This window comes from Grammomys surdaster, unplaced genomic scaffold, assembly GCF_004785775.1.
Source record: "Grammomys surdaster isolate TR1022 unplaced genomic scaffold, NIH_TR_1.0 130, whole genome shotgun sequence".
Taxonomy (NCBI): Eukaryota; Metazoa; Chordata; class Mammalia; order Rodentia; family Muridae; genus Grammomys; species Grammomys surdaster.
The window spans coordinates 20,800,065-20,819,161 of NW_021604588.1; the positions used below are offsets into that span (position 1 = coordinate 20,800,065).

General features: G+C 41.2%; 1 protein-coding gene across 2 annotated transcripts in view; it reads left to right on the forward strand.

The window, feature by feature from the left end:
- The window catches only part of Ush2a (usherin), a 668,288-nt gene that overhangs the window by 523,352 nt on the left and 125,839 nt on the right, over positions 1-19,097 (forward strand). For both annotated transcript variants that reach the window (XM_028760212.1, XM_028760216.1), the window contains 3 exons: positions 5,315-5,512; positions 6,226-6,380; positions 9,727-9,925. In XM_028760212.1, the coding sequence (XP_028616045.1) occupies positions 5,315-5,512; positions 6,226-6,380; positions 9,727-9,925 (552 nt within the window). The remainder of the gene's footprint in view (positions 1-5,314; positions 5,513-6,225; positions 6,381-9,726; positions 9,926-19,097) is intronic.

Below are 19,097 nucleotides of genomic sequence, written 5' to 3' on the forward strand. Positions count from 1 at the left end.
ATATATATGAGAGAGAGAGAGCACTCTTGAGTTTTTTATGTAAATTAGATATTAGCTCAGCTGTAGAGTTGGTTAAGATCTCCTTCCATTCTGTGTGCTATCATTTTATCCTATTGACAATGTCCTTTCCTTTACAGAAGCTTTTTGGTATCAAGAAGTTCCATTTGTTAATAGTTGATCTTGGTGTCTGTGCTACTGATGTTCTGTTCAGGAAGCCCTCCCATTCACTAACACACTCAAGGCTGTTCCCTACTTTCTCTTCTATCAGGCTTTGTTGAAGATGGTTTCTCTTTTTCCATTGTATACTTCTGGTTTCTTTATTAAAAATCAGATGTCCATAGGTATGTGGATTTGTGTCTGGGTCTTTGGATTCCATCTAATTCACTTCCATTGATCAGTGTGTCTGTATGCCAATTCCATGCAGTTTTTGTTACTACAGCTCTGTAGCACAGCTTCAGATGAGGGATGATGTTACCTTCAGAAGTTACTTTATTGCAGAAGTTACTTTATTTTTTTTTAGCCATTGTGGGATTTTGTTTTGTTTTGTCCTTCCATATGAAATTGAGTATTAGTCTTTCAAAGAATTGTGTTGGAATTTTGATGGTGGAGATTACATTGAATCTGTAGATTGCTTTTGTTAGGATTGCCATTTTTACTGTGTTAGTCCTACCAACTCATGAGCGTGGAAGATCTTTAAATCTTCTGATATCTTCTTCAATTTCTATCTTCAAAGACATGAACTTTTTATTACACAAGTCTTTCATGCCTTTGCTTAGAGATACCCCTGAATACTTTATATTAGTTGTGACTATTGTGAAGACTGTTTACCTGATTTCTTTCTCAGTCATTTGATCTATATAGAAGGGCTACTATTTTTTTTTTGTAGTTTATCTTATATCTAGCCACTTAGCTAAAGGAATTTATAAGCTGTAGGAGTTCCCTGGTAAATTTTGGGGGTCACTTACATATGCTATCATGTTATCTGCAAATAACAATACTTTGACTTCATTTTAATTTGTATCCTCTTGATCTCCTTTAGTTGATTTATTGTCTCAGCTAGAACTTCAGCTGTTATATAAAATAGATATGGAAAGAGAAGACAGCCTTGTCTTGTTTGTAGTTTTAGTAGAATTGCTTTGAATTTCTCTCCATTTAATTTGATGTTGGCTATAGCTTGCTGTAAATTGCCTTTATTATGTTTAGTTATGTACCTTGCATCTCTGATCTTTCCACGATTTTTATCATGAAGGGGTGTTGGATTTTGAAAAAGGATTTTTGTCATCTAACAACGATCATGTGGTTTTCTTCTTTCAGTTTGTTTATATCATGGATTACATTGACAGATTTTTGTGTGTAATTCTCCTTCTTTATTGAATCTTCATGTATCAGGATGACTGTGACCTCATAAAATGAATTTGACAATGTTGCTTCTGTTTTTATTTTGTGGGATAATTTGAGGAGTACTGATATTAGGTCTTCTTTGAAAGTCTGGTAAAATTCTGTGCTAAACCCATCTGACTCTGAGCTTTTTTTCGGTTGGTAGACATGTAATGACTGCTTCTATTTCCTTAGGTGTTATTGGTATATTTAAATTGTTTAGCTGATCTTGCTTTAACTTTGGTAAGTGGCATCAGTCAAGAAAAGATACCATTTATTTCAGATTTTCCAATTTTGTGGAGAACAGATTTTTTGGAGTATAACATAATGATTCTTTGGATTTCTTTTATGTCTGTTATTAAGTTTCTGGCTTTGTTAATTTAGATATTCTCTCTCTGGTTTTCACTTAGGTTAAATAAGGGTTTGTCTTGTTGATTTTCTCAAGGAACCAACTCTCAGTTTCACTGACGCTTTGTATTGTTCTCTTCGTTTCTATTTTATTGATTCAGCCCTGAGTTTGATTATCTCCTGCCATCTACTCCTTTGGTGTGTCTTTGCTTTTTTTTTTTTTTTTTGAGAGCTGTCTGGCATGGTGTTAAGTTGCTAGTATGAGATCCCACTAACTGCTTTATGAAGGCACTTAAGTGCTATTAACTTTCCTCTTAGTATTTCTCTCACTGTGTCCCGTAAGTTTGAGTATGTTGTGCATTCATTTTTATTAAATTCTAGAAAGTCTTCATTTATTTCTTCCTTGACCCAGTGGTCATTGAGTAGAGTTTTCAGTTTCCATAAATTTGTAGGCTTTCTGCATTTCTGTTGTTGAAGTCCACCTTTAATCCATAGTGATCTGACAGGATACAGTCCATTATTTCAATTTTCTTGTATCAGTTGAGACTTTCTTTGTGACCATGTATGTGGTCAACTTTTGAGACTGTTCCAGAGATGTGAAGGATTTGTGTGTGTGTGTGTGTGTGTGTGTGTGTGTGTGTGTGTGTGTGTTTGAGTGAAATGTTCTGGAGATACTTGATAGTCTCATTTGACTCAAACTGTTAGGTCTATTATTTCTCCATTTAGTTTCTGTCTGGATGATGTGTCCACTGGTGGGAGTGGGGTGTTGAAGTCTCCCACTATTAATGTGTAAGGTTCAATGTGTTATTTAAGCTTTAGTAATATTTCTTTTACAACTGTGGCTGCCCTTGCATTTAGGGCATAGATGTTAAAAATTGATATGTCATCTGGATTTTTCCTTTAATGAGTATGAAATTTCCTTCTCCATGTCTTTTGATTAATTTTGGTTTAAAAATCTATTTTATTAGATATTAGAGTAGCTATACCAACTTGTTTCTTGGGTCCGTTTGCTTGGAGAATCTTTTTCCAACCTTCTACTCTGAGATTATGTCTATCTTTGATGTTGAGGTGTGTTTCTTGTATACAGAAGGATCAATAGTGGTTTTATATCCATTCTGTTAGCCTGTGTCTTTTTATTGGGGAATTGAGTCCACTGATATTGAAACATAACAATAACCAATGATTGTTAATTCTTAATGCTACTTTGTTTTTGTTGTTGTTGTTGTTGGTGGTGGTGGTGGTGGTCCTGGTGGTATATGTGTGTTTCCCATCTTTAGGTTTTGCTAGTATGAGACTATTTATGACCTATGTTTTCATTGGTGTAGTTAGATTCCTTGGATTGGAGTTTTTCCTCTAGGATTTCTTATAGGGCTGTATTTGTAGATAAATACAAATATAAGTTTAAATTTGACTTTGTTATGAAATATATTATTTTCTCCATCTACAGTGATTGAAAGTTTTGTTGGGTATAGTAGCTTAGACCGGCATCTGCGGTCTCTTAAGAGTCTTCAAGACATCTGCCCAGCTCCTTCTGACTTTTAGTATCTCCATTGAGAAGTCAGGTGTAATTCTAATTGCTCTGCCTTTATGTGTCTTTGGCCTCTTTCTCTTGCAGCTTTTAATATTCTTTCTTTACCCTGTGTGTTTAGTGTTTGATAATTCTGTGGCATGAGGACTTTCTTTTCTGGTCCACTTTATTTGATGTTCTTTAAGCTTCTTTTATCTTTATAGGCACATCCTTCTTTAGGTTAGGAAATTTTTCTTCCATGATTTTGTTAAATATATTTTCTGGGACCTTGGGCTTAAATTCTTCTCCTTATCCTATTTTTTTTATTCTTAGGTTTGGTCTTTTCACAGTATCTTAGATTTTCACAATGCTTTGTGTTAAAGTTTTTTTGGATTTAACATTTTCATTGGCCAGTGAATCTATTGTTTTCTATCATATTTTCAACCCTTTAGATTCTTTCTTCCATTTCTTATATTCTGTTGGTAACGCTTGAGTCTACAGTTTCTGTTTGCCTACCTAGATTTTTCCATTTCTAGAATTTTCTCAGTTTGTAGCTTTTTTTATTGCTTCTATTTCCATTTTGATGTCTTGAACAGTTTCTTTCACCTGTTTGTTTGTTTGTTTGTTTGTTTGCTCTCTTGGTATTCTATCTAAGGGGTTTATTGATTTCTTCCAATTTTTTGTTCATCTTTTCCTTGATTTCTTTAAGGGATTTCCCCCATTTCTTCATTAATGATCTCTATCATCATCATAAAGTTGGTTTAAGGTCATTTTCTTATGCTTCAGCTGCATAGAAATATTCAGGTCTTTCTGTCTCTGGTGGAACCATATTCCATATCTGTTGTTGATTGTGTTCTTACACTAGCGTTTAGGCATCTGGGGCTGGGTGATTAAAGTTCTAGATACTGATTTCCAAGGCTGCCTTTGTTGGATGGGTGTTTTGTTCCTTGGTTTCTGTTTCCTCTTTGGTCTTCTGGTCTTTGTGGCCTGAATTTCTGGTGGCCTGCTTGAATGATGATTCACTAGGAAATCTGTGACCTGGTTAGGGGCTTGATTTCTAGCAACCAGCTTTACCTGTGGTTCAGTAGGGGGTCTTTATTCTTCTGACTAACATGACCTGTACCTGAGTAGCTGGAGTCTGGTGAAATTGAGGATCAGGACCCTTCTGCAGGGTGGCTGGTAAGGAGGGAGTAGAGAGGCTATGGAATGTGTCTTTGGGAACCTAATCTAGGGATTAAAGCAGTTCAGCTGGCAGGGGCTCAACTCACCTGTCCTTCTGAGTCCCATCTTACTTTTGAGATAGGTTCTTCCACTGGTTGAGTGCTCTGGGATCCACCTGTCTCTACCCTGCCCTATTCCTGACTCCCACATTGGGATTCCAACACTGCTGAGCATAGTGTTTGCCAGGTATCCTGGGTGTAGGGCTCATGTTGACACGCTTAAACAACAAGCACTACACAGTCTGAGCCCTCCCTCCAGCTTCTCAGTTGTTTTTTTATAAACATTTTTCTCTTCAGAAATGATGAATTCCTTGCTGTGAGACTACCATCTCCACATCTAGTTCCACTTCAACTTTTTTCATGCTGTATAAAATAGATTTTTATTTATGCATGAAGCAGGGAAAGCATTAAGTATTAGTTCTATGTTTATTAGTACAAATGTTTAGAGACTTTAATTTTAGTTAGTACAAATGTTTAGAGATTTTGATTTTAGTGAGTTAGAGACATGAGTATCAAGGTAAGAATTTATTTTTGTGGAATACCAGAATTCAGTTCCCAGACATCTTCTGGCCTCTGCAGGCACCAACATGCACACACATATATACACACACACACACATACACACACACTCAAACACATACAGAGAGATGCAGAAAGACACACAGAGAGAGAGAGGGGGGAGAGGGGAGAGAGAGAGAGAGAGAGAGAGAGAGAGAGAGAGAGAGAGAAGGAGAGAGAGTGGGGAGGTGAAGAAATAAAAATTAAAAAGTATTTGATTTTAATTTTTAGTATGAAAAATATTTTTAGTGAAGAAAAAAGGAATAAAAAGATAAGCCCTCAAAGTCTGATTTTTGTCTTTCAGACACAGACCTCGAGCCCAGTACTATGTATGAGTATAGAATTTCTGCATGGAACAGCTATGGGCAAGGATTCAGCCAATCTGTTAGAGCCAGCACAAGAGAAGATATACCTGAAGGAGTCGAGGCTCCTAGATGGGCCAGGACGGGCAATCATGAAGATGTTATTTTTTTACAGTGGAAGAAGCCCATGCAGTCAAATGGTATTGAACTACTTCAAAAATAGAATTACCAACTTTGTAAATCCCAACAGTTTGGAAATGCATGTATTGCACATTGACTTGCCTCAATTCAGTGGAAAATGTTTGCTGATAAAGGGAAACCCTTTGTGTCCACTCATTGCTCACTGTTTTGAGACAAAGTAAATAACGATGCTAAAAAGAATCACTCAAACCTCCCAGACCTTCACACCTGCTAGAGCTGCTTTCAAATAAGCAGATTATAGTCAAAATCAAAATTGTCCTGTTATTGAAAGTAAATCCATTTAGTCATGAACAGAGATAAACATAAACAACTCTGTTCTGCAATTCATCTTCCCTCTGGTAGTATAATTGAGAATTACTTGATCAAACAAACAAAAGCATGATATATTTTAAAATGCTACAATATCCCACTTCTATGACAGGGCTGTTGAGACAACTCAGTAGTTAAACAACATGTTCCACCATGCATAACTACCTGAGTTTGATCCCTGGGACCTGCATGGTAGGAGAGAAATGACTTCATTAAAGTTGTCCTCTGACCTCTGTCCTCTGACCTCTGTCCTCTGATCTCCGACCTCCACACAAATGCATGTACAGATGCACATACACATATGCAAGCGCATAAAGAAAAGTAATTGGGAAAGTTCTATGATGTCCGTGTTGTTTGATATTTCAAGTGGCATCACACACAACAATGCTGTCCTGCCTTCCAGGTCCCATTATTCACTACATTCTTCTTCGAGATGGAAGGGAGCTCTTTCGGGGAACAGTGCAGAGTTTCTCTGACACACAGGGAATTCAGCCACTCCAGGAATATTCCTACCAGCTGAAGGCTTGCACAGCTGCTGGCTGTGCTGTGAGTTCCAAGGTGAGAAGAACTCACGTAACCATGGGAAGAAGAGTCCAGGGTGAGGGATGTGTGAACGAATATCTTGGGTCTGATTTTTCCAAGGCCAGAAAAACCCTGTCTTCTTCAGAGCGGCATTGGTGGGAGTCTGTGTCATTGGATGTTGATGCTTACATCTGAAAGGAGAGATTCTCACAGAGGCTTAACCACATATCGGTGCTTTATTAAGAACGGTAAACTCTTAATTATCAGTGACTCTTTCACAACCCTCTCCCATTAATTATCTCTGGGCAGTTCCTGTGATAATTCTCCAGCCGGTCTCACAATGCGGGTTGGTGTCATCTCAAGAAGAAAGTTAACACACAATACATGTTCATATTAGTACCAGGTCTTTACATCCTAAGTACACAGAGTTCATGTGGCATGAAAAGAAATTTGGCAGTTAAAAAAAAAATCCTCTTTTGAAAGAAACCAACTGGTAGTGGCAGCTTTGAGAAAGGTGCTTGTTGACACACTGGCACAGGGATAAATACCCTCCCTTCTCAGGCAACAGAGTGTATCATCACACTCACAGGACCAGATGAGCCACCATCATGAAGGTTATTCTGAGGCCACTTCCCAGTTCTATTGCTTTTACACACTCCCATGGACCTTCCTATTTCCCAACAACATGACCTCCTACCCCCTTGTGTGGCCATCCAATGTTACATTCAGATTCCAGAACATTGAAGCAGAAATAAAGAACTCTTTAGATGATCCTCAGTCACAGGTACTTTGTCATAGTGGCCGGAAATGGAATAGGACAGTAGTATTCTACAAAGCTGTAAAATGTCCAAAACTACCCATCAGTTTATAATATTGTAGTGCCAGGGAAATGTTAGTGATCCCCAAGAAAACACACGGGAGCCAATCTGATGCAACTCACAGCAGGGTCTTTATTCTATTTGATCTAGCTCGCCACCCCTCACCGCATCTGGTTTTGTGGAGAGACAAGCCCTGAGTGTCTATCAGGGCAAGGCTTTATAGTAAGCAGCAAGCAGGAAGTACGTGTGCAAGCATCTATTTGGAAAGCTACTGTGGCCTTCAACATAACTGGCTGCTGCTGGGAGTCATATCATAAACTTAATTTCTGACCCCCTCTGCATTGGTGGTCGTTAGGCAGAAGTAACCTGGGATGCAGGTTTCTTGGGGGAATAACCTTGAGACACTGGTCTTGTTGGGGATTAGCCTGGAGACTGGAGCTAAGCTCCCATATTGTTGGGGGGGCAACTTGGAAACTAATGCTAGGTACCAGCCTGTTAGTTTACCTGAGTTCAAATTTAGGTCAGGTTCTCTAAAATGGAGTCTGAACTTAAAGGATCTGGCATCTCATCATCCTGTCAACAAACTGCCTGCACTTAGAAAAACCAGTGTCTGAGCTTACCGTGTGGATGAGTGACCTCAGCCTTCATTAGCAGCTACAGAATAATGAAGACCCAGATTTAGGTTCCTGGGGTCAGAAGGAGAGGCTAGGAAGGTAGTCAGCTGGTAAAGTACTTGCCTAGCTTGCACAAAGCCCTGGTTCAGTCACCAGCCCGGCCCTGCAGAAACCAGACATGTGCTGCAATCCCAGCCTTCTGAGGGAAGGCAGGAGAACCAGGAGTTGGAGTCCTTTTCAGCAACAGTAAGTTTGGGGACAGCTACACAATAGCATCTCAGAAAAGTGGCAAAGAAAACAAGATGCAGGTGACACAGTACGCAGGATTTGATGTGAACTCTGTACAGAAGATACAATTGTGTCCAACCTGCATCTCATGTTCATATACACTGGGGTTGCTGTGGCTGAGCCCCAAGACTAAACAAGGAACTACTTAAGGCATTATGAAATGTATAGGCAATTTCTTCTATGTTTCTCAAGCACAAACTTTGTAGATGGCAATGTTGCGTCACACTGTCAAAAGTTGGATGCCCAACTTTTGGAGAAAGGAAACTTTTAGGAGAAAGGAAAGTTGTATTTACGTCCAAGGTGTGTGGCTTCAGCTGTTTGTAGGTGTGGTTGCTGTGGCCCAGGCAGAAACAAAGATGTTAAAGCGATAAGATTATCTTCAAGCTTCTCAAAACTATTTAAGAGAAAGAGCAGATAGCAGGGAAGTAGAGGCAGATATCGTTTGTCATTGGAAATGGAAAAACACCGCGTGCTAGACCAGGAGCGGGGCTTGCTAGGAAGATCCGTTAGAGCAGTAGGTTTAGATGTGATCGTCAAAGGCACGAGGGAAAAACAGAAGCAGAGCCACGGAAACTGCCTCAGAAGGGAGAAGAAAGGAAACCCCGAAAAAGAGACTGAGGAGAAACAAAGAGTTATGAGGGAAAATTAACCAAGCGCCATTTCCCAGAAGCAGGTTTTGTAGGAAGAACCTCGTGAGACACCCTGGCAGACAGAATGACGCTAGTGATCTAAACTTCAGGAGAGTGGGCTCTTCACACGCTTGCAAGAGCCACACAACACTGAATCCGACTCATAAGCCACCACACACTTGGGCAGTTTTGTTCAACAGAGCTGTGGAGATAACCGAGCCTACCACCACACTGACAGATGGCAGCTGATTGGCTCAATGAAAGTTATGGTCTGAACAGTCCTTGAACAATTCTATATTTGTATATAACAGGGCCTGGGTCTACCAGATGCCAGAGCAATTGGTTAAAACATGAACTCAGGTTCACCCTGGGGGAAAAACATATCCCCAACAGCACATGCTGTCAGTCCCAGATAAACATATTTGACATCCATTTTTTTGATCCATACTTTGACACCGTTGACTCAGCAACTGGCTGGTTTTTTTGTTTTTCTTTTTTTTTTTTCTCACTAGGTTTGGTTCTTTTTCTAGAACATCAGTGCAGATAGTTTGCAGTCATCTCGAGAAGAATACAGGGAAGTCTGCCCTTTATTCTGCTTAAAGCCTGCTCTGTGCAAGCAAGTTCAGATGTAGCTTTTGCTCTATATTTACTGATGCTTAACTTTACGAAATCAGGCTGTTAAAATGCAAAGGCACTGATGGGCCATATGGAAGACAGTTCTCCAGGAAGACAGTCTGCCGTGCGGGTCGCACTTGTTTAAACTGAGGGCCGCACTCTGCCTTCAAAATTGTTGTCGGACCTGTTGTGATAAATAGTGGTTGGAGACTTATGTAATGTATTCAAGGTCAGATTTCATTGTTTAAATAGGATGAGAGGGAAGGAATGGAAAGGGGGGGTGCACTTCTCCCAGCCTTTACTAATGATATGCCACGCCAGACAGCAAAGCTCTAAAACAAAAGCGACATTTTCATTGATCAGGATCCTTCCTCGTGGACAATGGCAATAAATGGCTATTTAATTTCCATGCTCACAGGTAGTCGCTGCTACCACCCAAGGAATCCTGGAGAGTGTCCCACCACTAAACATCACAGCCCAGAGCTCAGAGGCTCTGCACCTCAGCTGGAGTGTCCCCAAGAAAACGAAAGATGCCATTAAAGAGTACCAGCTCTGGCTGGATGGGAAAGGGCTCATCTTCACCGACACAAATGACAGGAGGCAGCATACGGTCACAGGTGACAAAACTGGAAATCTACTGGAGGAGGCTGTCATTGCAGTGGGGTTGGGGCGAGGCTCCCAGGGGTGTGCGTTTGATATATGAGGTCACTCCGAAAGGACACATTCTCTTGACATATGGTCAGGTCCCACTTATCCATGCTAATCGAAGAGCCCACACTGGCAGCAATAAGCCATGGCAGCAGAGAACTTTCGGGATAATTTACATTTGGCTTTGATAACGCAGTGTGTGGAGAGGGGGGCCTTGTGTTGGGATTAACTTTTTTTTTTTTAAACAATATGATGCATTTTCATTCCTCGGGGGTATTATGTTCACAGATAGTGGGACTCGGGCAGCCAAGTAAGGATGAGGAGGTAGAAGAAAACCAGCATGAAGAAGCTGACTGGGGCTCCAAAGTGAATACCTGGCACTCACTGACAGTTGCCTGCTCCGAACTTCTTGTCATTATCACTTCTGTTAATTAATAGCGATTGCATTATTTTGATTACGTATAATATTGTCGTCGTTATTACAATAGTGCAGTGCAGGAGAAAAATGTTAGCTCAACCCTCCTGGTGATCGTAATAACTATGATCGTGTGTAGCCTGAATATTTCATTTGAAGAGAAAAATGTGTTTTCTTATCAACTTGTTTAATTTAATCATAGACTTCATACCACCTGGTAATTTAATATTTGGTTTTTGTCTTTTCTTTTTTCTTTTTTCTTTTTCTTTTGCCTCCCTCACTGGCAAATGTAGGCTACAGGAGAGCAGGGACCAGACGTGTCTGTTAGGTGCTGTACTGCTAATGACTATACTCATGGTCAGTAGGCCAACGTGAGCTGGGTGAATTGAGAATAGATAAGCCAATCGATCTCAAATACTATCTAAACACTTGCATGCACTAATTCAGTTCTTGTGTCAAACATAAGATGGCAGAGATGATTCTTAGCTCTGTTTTACTGGGGGGAAAACACTTTTGGAGGTGAAGTCAGCTAGTTTATTCTTGAGATTCACTGAGTCACTACAAACACAGCTCGAAGTTGAGACTCTGAGACCAGGATTTTCCAAATTGTCACTATTTCCAAATTGTCACCCACATCTTTCTAAGACTTCCCAAAGCAATGACCTCTTTCTGCTCAGCTCTGTGCTTTTGAAAAGTATTCACCGAGCAGATAACAAAACTTTCAGAAAAGCACAGAAATGTCTAGAAAGATATGCCTGCGTTTTCTGGAGCCAAAATGTATGCTGCATCCATGAAAAAGTAACTCCATGACATTTTGTTTGAAAGTTCCATGATTCTCTGCCATCTAAGCAAGCCTTGACTGATGGGGTCGCTGATGTTTTTACAGAGGTCCCATAGATCCTAGGAAGATACTTAGCATGTGTTTGCATGCCTGCACATCTTACTCCACATCTGGAGATCACAAGCTGACCTTGAGATAGAATGAGAAGGGAACAATTTTGTCAACTCAAGGGTCTAGCTGGTTTCTTACATCTTCTTTCACTCGAAGTAAAGCAAGCACAAGTACTGAACTAGAGTATTGGTTTAGGTAGTAAACCTCACCTTTATTGATGGCTGTATCATCTTAAAGAATAGATGTCTTCTGACACATTTGCTCTTTACCACATCCCTGTAAGTGAGGGAAGTTTGTAGCATCCATGCTTAAAAGATAAGCAGAACTCACCCACTTGAGGTGTTCACAGCATTTACTAGCTCCATCTGTAAAGGAATCAGAATGGTGTGTGTGTGTGTGTGTGTGTGTGTGCGTGTGTGTGTGTGTGTGTGTGTGTGTTTCTATACATATATGTATGCACAAACATATATATATACATACATACACACCTATATATACATATGTGCTTACTGCTACCCAATGGTCATCATCTTGATAGTACATAAAACTTTTTAAATAAGATTGTGAGGACTGGGAAGGTCCTCAGAGGGTGAAGGGACTGCTGTGCAAGTGTTTTTTTTTTTTTTTTAATATATTATTTTTTTTTTTTTTTTTTACCTTCTTTTTTTTTATTTCTTTTTTTTTTTTTGAACATGAAATGCTTTTTTATAGCATGTTTTACAAGGGGAGGGGGTAAGAGGGTCCAGGTGGTGGAAAAGTACAAAATCTTCTTGGCCTGTGCCTTGAAACATGTCATGGTCTATATGGTACACTGCCTTGAATTATGATCTACCTGCAGTTCTTCAGAAGATATGGTACACTGCTTGAGTTATGGTCTCCCTGCTATTCTTAAGAAGACATGGTACTCTGCTTTGAGTCTATATGCAGTTGCTAAGCAGGATCTTGCAGTTGCCAAGCTTCAGAGGACATTGTGCAGGTGGGGAAGGGTAGGGGGTAAGGGTAAGGGCGAGGGTCCTGGCTTCTGGCATCTCCCCCTTCTCTGTTTAGTTAGAGAAGGCGTCTTATGTTCAATCCCAACTATGTGAGTTTTGAATTTGGATGTCTAATTATGGGGGGTCTTAGACAAGTTCACAACCCCAAAACACTGATGTGAGACGAGTCACATCGATGGTCGAAGGTTTTAGGCTGTCGACGATGGGCAACGTCAAGGGACTCTGATGTGGGTGAAAGGAGGGTGAGAGCCCTGTCTTAGGCCATGTAGGCTGCACCCACTCCCAGCACCACGCACTCCTTTTCGGCTGCATTGGGTGGGCCCCTGGGAAGTGGACCTACAATAATCCCGTCATTGGGCTAACTCACAGCCATCCTAGTCTTGTAAACTGGTACAACCACTATGGAAGGCAGTCTGGCAGTATCTCAGAAAATTGAACATAGCCTTACCTAGGGACCCAGCTATACCACTCCTGGGCATATACCCAAAAGAAGTTTCAACATACAACAGGGACACATGCTCCACCATGTTCATAGCAGCCTTATTTATAATAGCCAGAAGTTGGAAAGAACCCAGATGCCCTTCAACAGAAGAATGGATGCAGAAAATGTGGTACATTTATACAATGGAGTACTACTCAGCTATTAAAAACAATCAGTTCACAAAATTCCTAGGCAAATGGATGGAGCTGGAAAATATCATCTTGAGTGAGATGACCCAATCTCAAAGGAACATACATGGTATGCACTCACTGATAAGTGGATATTAGCCCAAAAGCTCACAATTTCTAAGAATCTTCATATAAACCGCAAGTGTTTACATTAAAAGGAAAACAGCCAGTTGTTGAGGTGGCGCGCATCTGTAATCCTAGCACTGGTTTGGGGGAGGACAGAGAGACAGGATGATTCCTGGAGCTCACTGAGCAGCTCGTGTAGCCACCTCAGTCAGCACCAGGTTCAGTGAGAGACCCAAAATGAAGTGGAGAGCAGTCGAGGAAGAAACTTGATGTTGACCTCTAACCTCCACAAACACAGGCACTGGCAAATTCTGTGCACACTCCTCACAGAGAACAATTAACAAATCAGTTCATTGGCATGGTGGCCTCTAAGATATCCTTGTTAGAGGGAAGGCCACCAGGTAAAGGTATGATGGCATGGACCAGCACAGGGTGCAGAGCTGGCAATGTAGCAGACTTGGAGTGTTGTAACTGAATGTGAGTGAAAGCCCCCCAAAAATCAGCTAAAGCCACCTAAATCTATATAGCAGCTCATGCTAGTTTCACAATAAGCTGAGAGACAAAGCTGAAGAATGGTGGCCCAATGATCTCTCTCTTCTTAGGTCGCCTGGCCGTGAATTGTTGCCAGCTGTACTGGTTAGCATCAGAGACTGGCACTGAGATACCAGCAAACCAAATTCAATTATAATGTACAAAGCCACGGGATGGATGGCCTCATTAATTATAAAATAATTTCAGAGTCCTCTCTTTAAATCCACTTGCTCCTCTGATTCTTCCTTCCACTGTCATTCCCAATCAATATTCTCCTGTCAAAGAGGAGTGTATACACTCAGGTTGGTGCCAGAGGTCCTTGCGTTAGAATCAGGATTGTAAAGTTTTTCTCTGCAACTTAAACTTTTTCAAAGATCATCAAGTGAAAATAATTCTTGAGAGGTCCTATTTTGTGTTTCTTTTATTATTTTTTTGAGATATCTTTCCTACTTGGGTCTATATTTGCATCATTTATACCTTCTCTCTGCCCCTCCAACACCTCCCATCTCCCCAACCTCACGTATTTGTCTTTAGTAACTATTTTTACATATATGTGTGTACACATGTGTGTGTGTATATATATATACATATACATATATATATATATATGTATATATATGTATGTATGTATATATATATTGATACCACCTGCTGAATTTATTCACTGTGGCTCAGACACAAATGTGTTTGGTTCTGACTACCTGGATAACCTATCAGGAGGGCCCTTCCTAGGGAAAACTGATTTTCTGTCTCTCGGGAGCCACTAATGCCTGAAACTCCTCACCTAAGGGTCTGGGCCTTGTGAGATTTCCCCATCCACACTGGGAAGTCAGTGGATGGTCGACGGTCAACTGGGGTTTTTATTGTGCAGGTGCTGCTCAGGTGACCATATTGTTGAGACTTTTATGGGTGCCGATTCTTTAGTGTGTGTGTAAGACACTGTCTTGCAGCAGACATTCTGGTGATCTGGCCCTTACAGTCTTCCTGTCCTGCTTTTACAGAATGCCCTAGTGAAGGGTTTGTGCGGTATTGAGTGTAGATGTATCTAACAGGGTTGGGCACCCACAGTCAGTTGTTCTCTGCAGTTTGACCAGCTGTGAGTTGCTGTGATAGTCTCCAGAGTCCTCAGGTCCATTGCCTGTCTTAAATCTCACCTGGGCAGTAAAGCCCTAAAGACAGGGAGTTCAAAGCTTGCTACATGCAGTTCCTGTGGAGCAGGAGGGGTGCAAGGCCTGAGCATCTCTAAACCCAGGATCTCCATATTGGGGTGTGCTTTCTCTACCCCAGAACACCAGGTCTGTGGTCAACTGACTGACCAAATGCCAGACAGAAGCATTTATGATGCAATGGGTATTTTACTGAGTTCCATGGAATGAAGGAAAAGATTAGAATTTGCTTCCCAGCCTATCGTGGATGTTTGCTGAAAGGCTGTCTGAGGTGTTTGAAATAAACATTTCGATCTGTCTTCATTTCCAAACCTGGGCATTCCTTAAGCAACAGAGCTCTAATGAAGTTGTAGCATTCGCCTTCCTGGAGCCTGAAGGATCATAGTCCTGAGGATGGCAGGAGGGACTGCCAGCACCTTGCCACAGCCATGTTGTCTCCATGCTTACTTTTAATTACCTCAAAGCCTCGGGAACATGATCCTGTAAATGCTTTGTGGGAATAGTGGCGAGGGCCCTCATCATGCGAAACCCATAAATTGCTTATAATCCTCTCAAGATGTTTTTTTAAAAAAAAGCATTAAGTAATTGAAGACAGGAAGTCCGAAGTTAATTATTTAGAGGTGTTATCAATGCCTTAAGTAAACTGGAGCATTGTCTGCTATCTCCACACACCAAGCCCCACGGGACTCAGCAGATAGCAGCTCCCTTCAGCTCAGATTCACTAATGCAAACAGCACATGGTAGCTTGTCAATAGAGACCTTCCCAGATCCTGTGTGACTAAATTCATTCACTGTTCTGTCCTGCACACAACATTTGGATGGCAGCTATGACACTTACAGCCTACCCGTGTCTTAGGGATAGAAGGGAGGGTAAAGAATTACCTCCTGGCTGAGTCCCCTGAGAAGAGTGAATGGATCGCATCTTGTTTAGAAGTGGGTCTGATAGGGCCCATGTGTCTGGGGAAACTGTTGCCAAATGGCTAACTTATGGGCTGCTGATTATTGTCAAGCAGTCAGAAGACACACCCAGCCATTAAGTAGGGAGCAGGAGTCAATATGCCTTCTCTCATCGGCTTCAGAGTTATTGAAAGCCTTTTGTGCTAGATAGTACAAAGTATACACAAATACACACACGCATGGATGAGCACACACACATATACACATATACATACACACATGCATGGACACACATGTGCATGCACACACACGTGCATGGATACACACATGGATTGCACACACATATACACACATGTGCATGGACAAATATGTGAACACACAGGTGCACACATACATATACAAACATCCACACACACATGGATACACACATAGATACACATGTGTGCACAAATACACACAGATATGCACATACACACACACATCTACATACATGTGCATACACAACAACAGGGAGGAGGGGAAATCAAATAAATAACATATTTTTTGTTTATTCCTCGACTATAAGGTAATCTTTATAAGAACAGAGAAAAGAGCTTCCTGTTACCTGTTTATCCTGTATTCACAGTAATTCACCATATTGAAAATATTCTTTTTTAAAAATAAATGTTCTCATGTATACAGTCCGAGTTGGCCTCAAACCAGCTGCATGACCACAGATAGCCTTAGAACTTCTGATCCTCCTGGCTCTCCTCCCCAGTGCTGGGGTTGTAGAAGTGCCTGTCACCCAGGCAAGCACTCAGGAGCAACATCTACAGCACCCAGAATGTTTCTTGAATAAGTAAATATTGAATAGAAAATGACAACACATAAAGGCTTATATCTGTTTTCATTGTAGATAAAAGTCCCACTATCGAAAACATCTGAATCTACGGCAGGAGAGGTTACACAATCTGTAAGACCTGTTACAAAGTGAAACTTCAGGCCTCCCTGCTCAAAAACTATTGCGGATTTTAAGACACCAAGAGCAGAACAGTTGAGTGGCTGAAGCAACAGGCTCAGAAAGAAGCCTGGGCCTCTGAACAAGTCCACCCACGCCTCCCAGCCACTCATGTCAAACCTCACAGATGGACAGGCAACCTCTTTTACTGACACAGAGCCAAAGAAAACTAGGACTGTGACCATGTCCTCAGTCACCAGAAGCCCACTGCCCTGCAGTCATGTGTACTGCCATGGCTATAATTCCTCCATGCATGGTGCAACCCCTGGCCAGTGAGTGTCGGACCTGTAAAAATCAACATGAAGACTGACTTCATTTTCTTTTTCCAAAGCTGAGGAAAGCTTGCTTAGTGCCTGCATTTAAAAACTGAATAACATACCATCAGCCGCTCGTTTTCTTTCTGTTAAGCCTGCTAGTGGCTGTAGTACTGAGCCCAAAGAACCATAGTCAGGAACTACCGAGATGCTAGTATCTAAGGAATATAGTGTTCTTCCCCAAACCCCAGGTACTCCAAGGTTAGTGCCTAAGCCGTCACTAACATCATGGTTTGTCTCAGTGGCTCTGGCCGTCCTATGCTATCCCTGTTGTCTCTGTTTTTGTGTGTCTGGACATAACAAAACTTGAGAGCCTGCCTCATTATATAAAGTAAACAGAGATCTTGGCCTATAGCTCAGTTTCAAAGCCCCCAAGAAGCATGCTCAAAGCCCTGGGTTCAATCCCCAGTACCACTAAAACATAAATAAACCGACTATAAATACTGTGATCTCCCAACAGATGTATTTATTAGAGTAAACATTACCAGTCTCCTTAAACATCATATCAGTGTGGAATGAACTTTCCAAATTCTTTCTTCAAGTTGTTGTTTTTGAGAAAGGCTCTTTCTATGTAACCCTGGCTGGCCAGGAACTGGCTATGTAGAGCAGGCTGGCCTCGAAATTACAGAGATCTGACTACTCCTACTCCCTTAGTACTGGAATCAAAGGTGAGAGGCACTGTGTTCAACCAAGCTTTTCTGAAAAGTATTGACATCATTTTCATCTGGAGTCGTTCTCCAGCAGAACTCCTCCTAACTCATCCAGTCAGCCTTTAGAATAGCATAGCACATATCTGGAAACTCCGTAGAAAATAGCACATAGCATTACAGCATCGTTGGCTGGATGCTTTGAAGTAACGCTTTCTATCTGAAGTCATCATGGTCAAAACGCCTTTTCCTGACGATGTATCTGGAGATTAAAAACCAGAAGCCAGCTGTTCCTTCTAGAGTGGATCACAAATGTAACTGACTTCGACATGGGTTTTCTTTACCAAATCATATTTTTATGAACCATTGGTGGGTTTTTTCCAGTCCTTTTTTGACGCATATTACTCTTGAAAGTAATGTGAGTTGGAAGTGTGATTATAATGAGTTTGGTTATATGATGCCCCTCTCCTTTCAAAGAGAACATGATTCCCTGTAGGGAAATTCACAGAATTATTCACCCCCGTCATCTTTGCTATTCTGAGCTGTTAAATGCCTGCTTTGTCTCCCTGGGCTTGCCTTTCCCTGCTCTGAGATGCCATTTCCTACTCTTCCCATTCAATATCGGGTGCTTGAGTGATGTTTTCTTTTCTCTCTCTCCTCTTCGACTTCAGGATTAAGTTACAGTCGGAATGGTTCCTTTGAGACGTCTCTTTATTCCCCTCTCCACGTCCTGATCAATTCATGAGTAGTTTTCAATTGCTGTGGCCTTTCACTGCCTGTTGCTAATATTTCACATATATATCTCAGTGTAAGGACTACCAATAGGGGTTCACTTAAAATGACAGCAAATTCTATTGCAATGCATAGATTGTATCGAGTTCTACTGAGTCATTGATAGGAAAGGTCACTGGGTACATGTAAATCACCCATGCCCGGTGGTAGCTGATGCTTCACTACAGACTATTTAAAGCAGCCCGCCCTCTTAATTGCCAAAAAGGGGGGAAAACCCACAAGATCTAAAACGTATTAAGGATGATGCATTAGATAGTGACTTTCTTTGAGTTCATCTGTAGCTAAACTTGGCAGCTAACCAATTACATCCACAACTTCAGCCATGAAAACGGAGGCACCTGGAGAATAAATACCTCAACTGTGGCCTTGGTTAATACGTTGGTAACTGTCAGAACCCAATGGCCTAACTGGAGTCTCTGCGCTTCTAACTACCACACTCTCCTGCCTATGCACATGACTTGTAATAATGTTCAAAGGGAAAGGATTGAGATAAGTATACTCACGTGGGTGTTTTCTATTACTGGAGCATTCTCTGGGTTTTGAGCGACCCAAGTCTTCATCCTCCTTATAGGACTATGGTGTCTGACTCGACAGCTCCGATCAACCTGGTTCAGTCCAGCTGTTGAAGCTGCAGCAGTTTCTGATGTCTGTGATCCTATCCAGCCTCCTCCACCTCTCTGTGGCTAGGACGTCATCTGAGAAATGAACAGACAAGAATAGTTATCAAAGGGGCCCTGAATCTGTTAACACCCATGGAAACCAT